The sequence below is a fragment of the Podarcis cretensis genome (assembly GCF_951804945.1).
Source record: "Podarcis cretensis genome assembly, chromosome: 1".
Classification (NCBI taxonomy): Eukaryota; Metazoa; Chordata; class Lepidosauria; order Squamata; family Lacertidae; genus Podarcis; species Podarcis cretensis.
In genome coordinates this window covers 6,908,120-6,920,879 of record NC_137170.1, presented here as the reverse complement: position 1 = coordinate 6,920,879, position 12,760 = coordinate 6,908,120, and the positions used below count along the sequence as shown (strand labels likewise).

At 46.3% G+C, this 12,760-nt stretch overlaps 1 protein-coding gene across 1 annotated transcript in view; it reads right to left on the bottom strand.

Annotated features, from left to right (window-relative positions):
- Nucleotides 1–6,058: 6,058 nt before the first annotated feature.
- LOC307226574 (solute carrier family 35 member F4) overlaps nt 6,059–12,760 on the bottom strand; it is a 183,167-nt gene continuing 176,465 nt past the window's right edge. Inside the window, exons 9-12 of the mRNA XM_079995293.1 lie at nt 12,150–12,236; nt 9,919–10,008; nt 8,300–8,462; nt 6,059–6,879 (exon numbers count right to left, since the gene is read on the bottom strand). Of these exons, the coding sequence (XP_079851419.1) occupies nt 6,632–6,879; nt 8,300–8,462; nt 9,919–10,008; nt 12,150–12,236 (588 nt within the window). The 3' untranslated portion in view covers nt 6,059–6,631. The remainder of the gene's footprint in view (nt 6,880–8,299; nt 8,463–9,918; nt 10,009–12,149; nt 12,237–12,760) is intronic.

The following is a 12,760-nucleotide window of genomic DNA, read 5'->3' as shown; positions in this document are numbered from 1 at the left end:
AAAACAAAGGATAAGTCTTCCTGGACTATATAACTTTTCAACTGTAGGTGTACATTGCATGTTTGAATATACTGGGGGGGGGGGTTGGGGGGAACCCACTGCAATATGAAAATCATGAAACATTTTAACTTCAATTATTTCTCAATATGCTAGCTCTCTACATACAGAAAGTTTCTCATTTTTGTGCTTGCATATTTAACCACTGCCACGTGTTAAACTCTCATCTAAAATCCAAAGTGCCATAATCCTGAACGATCTCTCCCAGGTGCATTTTAGGAATATTTAATCTGTAGATTGTATTTTTTCTTCCCAGCTGGCTGAAGTCCTCCAGAACGCCACTATTGAGTCTGCTTCAAATACAATCTTGAGCATGCTGTGTACATCTTTCCTGTGTTGGAAGAATGCTGCTAAAAGTATTAGTAACTGTGGCAAAACAGTACTGGGACCATGTTTGAGGTACTCATCTATTCCCAATTTCAGAAGGCAAAAGGAGTGTTCTGAAGGGCTGTTGCAGCAGCAAGATGAGGGTTTTAAAAAAACAAAAGCAGTTTCAACTAACCAATCAGTTTCTAATGTTTTCTCCAAAAGAGATTTGTCTTCAAGTACAAAAACATTCTTTGCAGTCCTGACAATTGCATTGCATCAAATCACTGTGAGGGGAAAAAGCTTGATTCAGATAATGTTAATTAGTTGAAAACTTCAAGCAGATATCAAAACAAAAAATACAGCTGATTTTGCCTTGTTTTTTTCCTGTTGCTGGATGAAAGTGCTGCATTTCTGTATTTAATTTGAAGTAGCCACTGGCTGTAAGGGACGTGGGTGGCGCTGTGGGTTAAACCGCAGAGCCTAGGGCTTGCCAATCAGAAGGTCGCCGGTTCGAATCCCCGCAACAGGGTGAGCTCCCATTGCTCGGTCCCAGCTTCTGCCAACCTAGCAGTTCGAAAGCACACCAGCGAAAGTAGATAAATAGGTATCGCTCCGGCGGGAAGGTAAACTGCGTTTCCATGCACTGCTCTGATTCGCCAGAAGCGGCTTAGTCATGCTGGCCACATGACCTGGAAGCTGTATGCCGGCTCCCTCGGCCAATAAAGCGAGATGAGCACCGCAACCCCAGAGTCGGCCACGACTGGACCTAATGTTCAGGGGTCCCTTTACCTTTACCTTTAGCCCCTGGCTGTAAGGACTATCTGCCATAATATGTAGTGGTTACCTCTCTCATCTGTGGTTTTGCCTACCGTTCTGTATCCCGGTAACCCCAAAAGTGAAATGGTAATCTGCCCCTTTCTGTAGCTGCTTAGCATACCCTCTGAATATCCAAATATCTTGGACTACAGCCCCAAGAAGCAACAGACTGATGGAGAGCTATAGTCCCAAGTCATATGGCGCGCACCAGGTTGGCCAAGGCTAGCTTTAGTATGTTGAATTTTCAGTGCACACTGCCTTTTGCCATTAAAGCAGAGCGAATTGCTTCCAAGTTCCCCAAAATGCTGAGTCTATGAGCTCTAGAATTAAAAAATGGTTTATTTTTCCAGATCACACTGTTCTTTATTAAAGATCCATACCTTCCCTGCTTGTTAGGTTCTCAAAGTCATCTGGTTGGTCAACGTTGGAAACAGGATGTTGGTCTTGACCAGGGATTCCCAAACTTGGGTCTGCAGCTATTTTTGGACTACAATTCCTGACCACTGGTCCTGCTAGCTAGCTAATGCATTGAAATTAATGGGGTGGAATAATGTAATGACAACATAATTTACATAATTACGTCAATTACATAATTTGGCTACAGCAGCCAGTGAAATTAATAATATAGTTTTTGGCTGAAGTCGGACTGCAGAGGAATGGAAGCAGCGCTGCTTGTGACAAGTGGAGAGCAGAACAGAAAACTCTGTGTCTTCTGCATCCCTACTGATTTGTGTAAGAAACTCTTAAGAAGCACATCTGGTTTCCATGCATCCCACTTGGTCTTTAGAACAGGACCTCTGGGGAATCAAGATCTTCTAGAGAAAACTGAGCCAGAGGTGACATGATCAAAGCCCATCAAGTTATACGTGGCGTGGAGGAAGTGGATAGAAAAACCCACATAATATACCGTTCCCTAAAAAATTGGCTCGGGAGCAGGAGAACCCCTGGAACAGCACATGGGGGGGGGGAATAGAGCAGGTATCTGCGCATGTGGCCAGCTGGAATGTTAGCACAGACGGGATAACGCAGCGCTGAATTGTCATAGCGCTATGTTGAATTGGGCATCCAATGAAACTGAAGGTTGGAAGATACAGGACAGAAAATAAAGAACTTCGCATGCCACATTTTAAGCGATGGAATTCATTTCCTCAGGAGGCAGTGATGGCAACCAGCTTGGATGGCTTTGAACAAGGACTGGACAAATTCATGGAGGGGAAGGCTGTCAATGGCTGCTAGCCACAATTACTATGGTCTGCCTCCACAGTCAGAGGCAGTGATGTTTCTGAATACAGTGGTAAAAAAGGTAAAGGGACCCCTGACCATTAGGTCCAGTCATGACCGACTCTGAGGTTGCGGCGCTCATCTCGCTTTATTGGCCGAGGGAGCCGGCGTACAGCATCCAGGTCATGTGGCCAGCATGACCAAGCTGCTTCTGGCGAACCAGAGCAGCGCACGGAAACACCGTTTACCTTCCCGCCGGAGCAGTACCTATTTATCTACTTGCACTTTGATGTGCTTTCGAACTGCTAGGTTAGCAGGAGCAGGGTCTGAGCAATGGGAGCTCACCCCGTTGCGGGGATTCGAACCTCCGACCTTCTGATCGGCAAGTCCTAGGCTCTGTGGTTTAACCCACCACGCCACCCGCGTCCCCTGTACAGTGGTACCTCGGGTTAAGTACTTAATTCGTTCCGGAGGTCCGTTCTTAACCTGAAACTGTTCTTAACCTGAAGCACCATGTTAGCTAATGGGGCCTCCTGCTGCTGCTGCGCCGCCGGAGCCTGATTTCTGTTCTTATCCTGAAGCAAAGTTCTTAACCTGAAGCACTATTTCTCGGTTAGTGCAGTGTGTAACCTGAAGCATATGTAACCCGAGGTACCACTGTACCAGTAGCTAGAAACCACAGGAGAGGAGAGGGCTGTTGTGCCCTGCTCATGGTCTTTCCATGGAGGCATCTCATTGACCACAGTTGAGGGCAGGATGCTGGACTGAGATGGGCCATGGACCCGATCCAGCAGGCTCTTCTCACATTCCTATGAGACTTCTGCCAATGCCAACTTCCGGAAGGAGGAGGATTGCTGATGGAAGATAAACGGCAAGGATCGGATTAGACACACACACACACACACACCCAGGCCATCAACCAAATCGCGGCAGTTGGTCTTAACAAATTGAGAGGAAGGCAGCTTGAGGGTAGCTCGCAGTTTCAGCGTGGTGAGTTATCTTCATCTAAAGCATTTAGCCTGATGTTTCTTATCTGAAAAGAGAGCCGGTTCTTGGCTTTCTTCACCTGGCGTTGGGTTACTTAAACGGCTTGCGAGGAAAGGAAACATTCCTTCAAGGTTAGATGTCAGGTACTTACATATTGATTCACTGAAATGAAGCCGGACCTCTTTCTCTCCTTTTCAAAACACGTGCCTGTTCCCTTCCCAGCCCTTATACAGAAATAAATACTGTTTTTCACTTTTGGACAGTTGCTTATTCCTTTGTTCGAAAAGCCCATTCATTTTCTTTATTTGAGCCAGGTCAAAACACAGAGAGGCATCCCACTTCAGCCTCACCTAGGACTGCCAGAACCCTAACCTGGGGGGTGAAGGGAACAGTACAAGAAATCATGAAAACATCAAGGTGGCTTGAGGTATCTGCAAATATTCCAGTTATATGCGCAGTGGGGCTTCCCCATTGCTTTTCTCCCCCGCCACCCCTGCACTGAAAATGGGCTCGGGTGCTCAGGAGAACCCCAGGAACAACACACAGGGGGGACTTGAGTGGGGAATCATACGGTGATTAATACCATGTGGTCAGCACAGACAGGATGAACATCACAGCACAAAGCTGAATTACGCCAGTGGTTCCCAAACATTTGTGAGTACCTGCTCCCAGTGTGGTGTAGTAGTTAAGAGCGGTGGACTCGTAATCTGGTGAACCGGGTTCGCTTCCCCGCTCCTCCACATGCAGCTGCTGGGTGACCTTGGGCTAGTCATACTTCTTGAAGTCTCTCAGCCCCACTCATCTCACAGATATAGATAGGTAGCCGTGTTGGTCTGCCATAGTCAAAACAAAAAAAAATTCCTTCCAGTAGCACCTTAAAGACCAACTAAGTTAGTTCTAGGTATGAGCTTTCGTGTGCATGCACACTTCTTCAGATACATCTGAAGAAGTGTATCTGAAGAAGTGTGCATGCACACGAAAGCTCATACCTAGAACTAACTTAGTTGGTCTTTAAGGTGCTACTGGAAGGAATTTTTTTATTTTGTTTCATCTCACAGAGTGTTTGTTGTGGGGGAGGAAGGGACAGGAGAATGTTAGCTGCTTTGAGACTCCTTCGGGTAGTGATAAAGTGGGGTATCAAATCCAAATTCTTCTTCTTCCCCTGGTTCCATAAACTCATCCACAGTGCCCCCTACTCTGCCCTATAAAAATCATAGTCCAGAACAGCAGTTTGCACAACCCACTAAGGAAGGTAATAGTGACGCGCAGCGTAAATTAATGATGCAGAGTTTTAAAGAATAATAGCTTTACTGAGTTAAAATAAACTTCTTCATAAACAACATGATTCAAACCAGTTTCCACACAGTGCCAAAGTCTATCACGTTTTAGAACCAGTTCAAGCTTGAGAGCCCAAGTCAGGTATTCTTACCATTCAGACGTTCCATCTGGGCAGTGTTGCCAAGATTAATAAACTCTGCAGGTTGCTGAGCTGACATGGCTTCTGCTCCTTGCTGCACTGGGTCTGCTTCTTCAGACCTTCAGTCCCTTCGAGGTCCTCACCAACAACACCCTGATTTTCCAGCTTTAGCAATTCGCCATCCATAAAACGCTGGGCCCATAACCTGACTAACTTTAGTAGGCCCAAATGATTGTGCAGTCCCAGCCTGCTTTGCTGCTTCTCTCATGTGTCTTTGTCACATGACAAATAGCACCATAAAATTCAAAACAGTAACAATTAATTGCACATTTATTCAAAACACACATAAAATGATTTCATTTCATTCAACCAAAGTGCTTGATCCAGTGATGGATCTTTTCAAAGACCGATAGTTATTTACAGTGCTTTTTTCAGCCTGGAATGGGCCGGAGAACAGTTCTTGCACCTCTCGGGTGGGTGACATTGTGAGCCAGCGCTCCCCCTGCCTGCTTCTTGCCTTTACATGCTTCAGAGAAGCCCAACATGAACATTTCAAGTCAAAATGGAAGCTGGCCAGTGTGTGCGAGTCTACACCTTTTTTCTTTTTAGATCTATGACTCTATTTGGCTCCTAGCCGCTCCTAGCGGTCAAGCTACAGGGTGGGGCCAATTCATATTTCCTTTTCTTCAATCCCTCTCCAGTGTAGTGGCAGCAGGATTTAAGCTTTCCAACCAGGACTCTACCGTTGCACGCATGCGCATTTGCACGAGGACCCTTCCGAGCTGCCCTAGACATCCGCCTGAATCTAAGAAAACGAGGAAGGCGGGGGCTCGTTTATTTGAACTGCACCAGAACCAGGAATGACCCCCAAACCAGATAGGGTGACAGCTTGCTGTAGCTTTTAGCAGCTGCTAAAATGTTAACTCTCCACTCAACAGGTAATTATCTCAGGTAGCTGGGATGGGAAAAGTCTCCATCAGAAATCGTGGAGAGTCGCTGCAACAGCAGACTATACTCAGCTGAGCTGGAATAAAGGCAGTTAAATGTGCTTATCTCAGCAGAGCACTGCAGCAAAACCTGTGGTTCCCATGCAACTTAGTTTAGTTATTGACCAAGCCATGCCAATGGCTGAACCAGGGTTTTATAATTTTATTTTATTATTAAATTTGTATCTTGCCCATCTACCCAAAGGAGCCGCAGGTGGCAAACATAGCAAATGTTGAAACAATTCAGTTTAAAATAAAACACATGTTTAAAACATTTAGAAACCATTTTAAACCGTTGAGAACATATAACAACATTGAAAAGCAATCACATTTCCCTCGCAGCTCCTAATTTCAAGGTCTCTTGGCCCTCAAAGGCCTGGGTAAACAGGAATGCCTTTAAATTTCTCCTGAAAGTCGGGGAGGGAGGGAAAGAGACTCAGTTGACCAGGGAAGGCATTCCACAAAGAGACCACCACAAAGAAGGCCCTGTCATTGGGTCAGTGCCAACCAGGAAGCATCAAGAACAGGGCCTCCCCTGGTGATATAGTCACTCCTGCAGGTCCTTTGGTCTCGAGCCATTGAGGGCTTTGTAATAATACTTAGCATTGGTATAACACTTCCAAGTATGCCCAATGCTTCACACCTACCCTGTAAGGTAAGCTGTTGAAACGCCCCCATTTTGCAGAGCAAGAGAGAAGCTTGCGAGTCCATGGCAGAAGTGAGATGGGAGGGTGTCGGTCTCTTAGCCGCCATGACACCTGCCTTGTTGGCTTGAAGGCTCGCTCCGTCTTCCTCGCCAACCTGACCTTCCCTCTGGGGGCTTTCTGGGGACTCTAGCTCAGAACTCTCTATCAAAAAACTCGTCAAACAGAGCAATCCTCTCCGTCTTAGTCCTCACTAAGGCTGGTCTCCGGCGAGGTTTCCCCAAGTCGCCTTCCCAGTTCTCGGAGTCTGTGCTTGATGCATCCCAGAAAGATTCCCTTCTTGCCTGCTGCTTTAGCAACCATGTCTCCACTTTACCCCTCTGTCCTTCGTGGGGTTCAGAAGGTCCAAGCTCTTTTGGAAATTCTCCGCTCCACCGATCGCCTAGTAAAAAGAAACAGGAGGCTCTACTGCACTGGGTATCTGGTTGCCACAGGAAGCTTCATAACAACACTGTAATGGGTTTGGCTACCTTGGAGTGGCTCATCGATTGCAGTGGTTTTGCCTAGAGGAATAGTGGGGAATCCCAAGATTGGGGGCTCAATGTGGCCCTCCAGGGCTCTCTACCAGGCCCTTGGAAGTGCCCCCAGGCCCCACTGGTGCTGTTTTGTACCTGAAATGTGTTTGCTTGCTTGGAATGTGTCCTGGAACTCTGAGAATGCCTCTTCCTTGCCTCGGTTGAAGCAGGACCAGGGATGTTTGGATGTGTGGGCAGAAACTAGCCTTCAGTAGAAATTTGCATCCATTGATCCGCCCCCTTTCGCCTCTGGCCCCACCCACCCCTGGTGCATGACCCTGGGAAGGATGCCCAGAAATAAATGTGGTCCTTGGGTGTCAGGAATGAGCCAGCGCCAAGCGAAAGTTTGCAGCTAACTGCAGAAAATGGCCAGGATCAGAGAGGTTGCTTTGATGTTAGAGGAAAGGCAGTAGCTGCATACTCCTGCTCCTCCTGATCTTGACGTGCAAGCTGAGAAGACAGTAACAGAGAACAGGCTAGAACACAGTCAAAGCTTGTTGGAAGCACAAACAGGAGGGAAAGAGTTAAGAGACAGCCTCTCAGAGAGTGGGGAAGGGGCGGGAGCTGATGCCCTCAGTCCGAGGTCTCGGCGAATGGGAGGGTTGCAGGATAGGAAGCAAAACACAAGATGTAAGAAGCGAAAGTTCAGTTGCTTCTGGCCATGTGGGAAGCAGTCTTCAGAAGGGTCATCTTGACTGATGATGGCAGCAGCCGTGTTAAGTCGTCCGGAGCTATCTGTTTGATTTGACAATAAATCATCCTTTTTAATTAACTACACTTACTGTGTTATCAAGCCGGGGACTGGACCTCTGACATCGGAGTGGAAAATATTTTCCCACCTTCTGCCTTGTTGCCTGATGGCAATCAGGAAAGTCACAAAATGGCACTTGGTGACTTGTGGACATTTGACCTGAATGCCGATATATCTTGCAGCTCTGGGACTTGCTGTCTGATCAGCATATGTAAATGCAATTACCGGATGAAACGTCCTTACATGTCCAGAGCTGGCACTTCTCAGTCTTTTTGTGGGAGGTGATGCTAACTTAACAGTTCAAATCTCCTAAGGAGTTCTCTTTGACTAGCGGCCAGGTTCATAGTAACAAGCTATTGGAAGGATCTGGAGCATGCTTCTTTGACCAATTGTTACACTAAACTACAGTGGACACTCGGGTTGCGAACGTGATCCGTGCGGGAAGTGGTGTCTTAATTATATGGCAGTTGCAGCAGTGTGAACCACAGCAGGTTGCTCAAACCGAAAAACCTGCTCAGCTCCCCAGTATCACTTACCGTGGTCTCCGTCAAATGTCTGGTCACGCTCAAGGGCAAGAAGCTCCTCATCTTCGGAGCTATTATTTCCCGGCACACACCCAAGAGTTTCGCTGATGCTGAGGTCCCTCGCTTTTGACTTGTTAAGTCTTGCCTCGTGCTGCAAGCATCTCTTCAGTTCTGCCTGGGTTTATAAATAGCTAGTTATATGCACAGAAGGGCCTTAAACAGATCTAGCAGTCTTTTGCTCTCCCCAGGGGAACTTGGGAGCTGTAGTTCAGCTGCCGGAGGGTTGTGATTGGAATCCTCCCCAAACTACAGTTCCCATGATCCTTTGAGGGTGCCACGCCAATTCAGTAGGAATAAATTTGACCTTAGTTTTTGCATCAAAGAGATACTCCAAAGAATGCAGGAGGTCGCTTGCTCTAACTAAAGGGTGGCGCAGTGCTTGAACTGCAAGCATTATTGCAGTTTTGAAAAGAAAATAGACTTCCTGCTGCAGAAATAATAAGAATAGGAATAATTATTATTTTGATTTTATTCCCTTCACCCTAAGGTCTCGGGGCAAGTCACAACGAACACAAGTCACAGTTAAAAACAGATTGCAATGCTGTTTTAACCCACATGTGCATTTAACTGGTAGATTATTTGACTTTGGGTGGAATTCAAAGTAGTGCTTCATTGGCACAAAGATTTCTGCTTGCCTAGTGAAACGATCACACCTCTCCTTCCCCCTGTGTGCTATTCTGAGTGTTATCTCAACTTCCTGGAGCCAACTGGGGGGGGGGGTACAGTGCGGGGAGTAGAGAGGAGACAGCTCTATTACACTCGCACACGTTGTTGCATTGGCTGCCGCTAGCACAACTATGTAGCTGGATCTGGCCCTAAGGATGCAGTCCTATGGAGGTTACCTGGGAGTAAATCCCACCAAACCCACTTCTGATTTGGACCTGTATAAAAGGTAAAGGTAAAGGGACCCCTGACCATTAGGTCCAGTCGTGGCCGACTCTGGGGTTGCAGCGCTCATCTCGCTTTATTGGCCGAGGGAGCCAGCGTACAGCTTCCGGGTCATGTGGCCAGCATGACTAAGCCGCTTCTGGCGAACTAGAGCAGCGCACAGAAACACCGTTTACCTTCCCTCCGGAGCGGTGCCTATTTGTCTACTTTGGAACTTCTAGGTTGGCAGGAGCAGGGACCGAGCAATGGGAGCTCACCCCGTCGCAGGGATTCGAACCGCCGACCTTCTGATCAGCAAGTCCTAGGCTCTGTGGTTTAACCCACAGCGCCACCCATGTCCCTCCTATGGAGGTTACCTGGGAGTAAATCCCACCAAACCCACTTCTGATTTGGACCTGTATACAGTCGCGCTATTAAAAAAACCCCCTTAAATCGGTCAAATAAAACGAATCGATTAAAATCTGTTTAATTGGATTGACTTCTCTACAATTAATGGAATTGATAAACAACTGAATGTCATAAGCCTATGGTTATGGCAGTGAATCCATTCAGAATGATACCATCTCTTATCCTAGTCCCTCCTGCAGTGGTGTTCTCTAATGCACAAAACGGAAGTTCCATCGTTTTACTTAATTATCCACGTTTCCCTCTTGAATCCACCAAGGGCATCCCATGGCCATTACCTCTTTCCTTTGTTCCAGCATCTTCATCTTCAGTAGATACTGCCGTCTTCCAGCGGGGTGCAGAACAGTCTTCCCTCCTTTATCTTGCTCCTTCCAAGGGAAAAGGAGGGGGAGGAGACCCATATTTCGCAAAACAAACTCATGATTCCATCACAATCTTATCCATCACTCGTTGGGCAAGGTGAACAAGGGTACTTGTAGCTGACGCAAAAATCACGCTTGGCTGGTGTTCTATTCTTATGCTCTCTAAAATCAAAGATTCTTAGGCGGTGATATAAGGATGATGGATCACTCTGTTTCTGGTCTGTTGCAGGTTTGCATGCGTACATTCATAAATCTGATCCATCCGGTTTCTGCATTAATCTGTGGGTTTTTATCTTTCTTTCTTTCTTTTTTTAAAAAGAGCCCACAAGAAAATTCTTATTTAAATTCATACTTACATGTGTATTTACTTAAATACATCCATATAATCTCCAAATACATTCATTCCTAAATGTGTTTTATCCTAAAATGCACACTTTTTAAATGTATTTGGGGGTGAGAAATGTATTGCAAAATTCAGAAAAATGTAAAAACCAAAGGATCGTTATGTTCCAATCTGTGACTTAGGGCCAAGAGGTGCAAATGAGACCAATTTGCTTTAAAATGCAAAAAAAAAAAAAAAAAAAAAAAAAAACCAACAACAACTCCATCCATCCCTAGTGTGAGTATGAACATAGTTCTCTGGCAGAAATGACCGGCAGAATCCGAGACCAGGGAAAAGAGTCGGCGGAAGAGGACTGGAAGAAATTTAAAGATTATTTGCAGAAATATTGTAAAATTAATGAATGCTAGAATGATGTTGGACAGAAATTAAGTGGTTACTAGCTGTAATACAAAGGTTGAGCAATAAGTTAAAATAAGTTATAATAAGTTACAGTAAGGATTTGTTGAGTTAAGAATTTGAACTGGAATACAAAAGGGGGAGGTGAGAGGATGTCTGGGAAACAAGGTAATAGAAATAAGTATTGGAAATTATATGTGTTTTGTTTTTTAATTGTGTGTTTTTGTATTTTTGTTATTTTTTGTGCATTTTTGTTTTTTGTTGGTTTTTTTGTATTAAATTGGAAATTCTAATAAATATCTTAGGGACGCAGGTGGCGCTGTGGGATAAAGCCTCAGCGCCTAGGGCTTGCCGATCGAAAGGTCGGCGGTTCGAATCCCTGCGGCGGGGTGCGCTCCCGCTGCTCGGTCCCAGCGCCTGCCAACCTAGCAGTTCGAAAGCACCTCCGGGTGCAAGTAGATAAATAGGGACCGCTTACCAGCGGGAAGGTAAACGGCGTTTCCGTGTGCGGCTCTGGCTCTGGCTCTGGCTCTGGCCAGAGCAGCGATGTCACGCTGGCCACGTGACCCGGAAGTGTCTCCGGACAGCGCTGGCCCCTGGCCTCTTAAGTGAGATGGGCGCACAACCCCAGAGTCTGTCAAGACTGGCCCGTACGGGCAGGGGTACCTTTACCTTTACCTTAATAAATATCTTTAAAAAAAAAGAGTATGAACATAGTTCTTTCTGGGGATGAGCAAGCAAAGGGCATAGGAATTGGTTTGCTGAAGCAAAACCTGGTCCAACTAGTGAGTATTAGCAACCATGGGCCATAGGAAGCAGATTCCCACGCTAAAGTTCTACATATTATGTCTCTGGAGGAAGTATGTGTTGAGGATTATTAAACTGAAAAAGATTGAAGCATTAGCCTAAATTAGGACAGTTTAATCCCCTCCCCAAGAAGACGGAACCGAAATTAAACAGCCCTATTGGATGGGCAGACCATTCTCTGTCTCAGGGCTTCCCAAACATGGGTCTCCAGCTGTTTTTCGACTACAATCCCCATCATCCCTGACCACTGCTCCTGCTAGCTAGGGATGATGGGATGATGGGAGCTGTGGTCCAAAAACAGCTGGAGACCCAAGTTTGGAAAACCCTGGTCTATCTGGAAAAGGGGACATCTAGCCTTCCAGGTGTTGCTGGACTCCCAGCACCCCTGGCCAGCATGGCCAATGGTCAGGGATGCTGGGAGTTCTTTCCCAAGCAGAGCAGTGCATGTGTTTGATACGATACTTCCATGGCCAGAATGTTAACCGCACCTCCTTAAAAACTGCTAACTGCAGCATGCGGTTGGACACTAAGATTACCCTGTACTTACGGCATAAACGTTTCCCTCCATCCTTCCTTCCTTCCTTTATGAACTTCTACCAACCTTTGCTTTGTATGTTGCTCCTCCACACGGCAGGCTTAAGAACTTGTCTGCAGGGATGTCCTTTGCGAGAATGAAAGGCTCCAACTTCTGCAAAGCAAAGAAGAGGGAGCTGGACTGTTCAACACTGTTTCGCTTTGAGATATTTGAGGGTTTTTGTTTTGTTTTGTTTGCAACCAATCAGTATATAAATGAAATAGCGGCCGCTGAGGCCACATAACACTAGTCTTGAAAGAAGAAGAAGAGTTTGGATTTGATATCACTACCCTAAGGAGTCTCAAAGCAGCTAACATTCTCCTTTCCCTTCCTCCCCCACAACAAACACTCTGTGAGGTGAGTGGGGCTGAGAGACTTCAGAGAAGTGTGACTGGCCCAAGGTCACCCAGCAGCTGCATGTGGAGGAGCGGGGAAGTGAACCTGATTCACCAGATTACGAGACTACCGCTCTTAACCACTACACCACACTGGCTCCCTTACTAGGAGCCATGCTAATCTTCTCTGTATCGTTCCAATTTTAGTATATGTGCTGCCGAAGCATTGGCTCCCAGCATGTTTCCGAGCACAATTCAAAGTGTTGGTGCCGACCTTGAAAGCCCTAAATGGCCTCGGTCCAA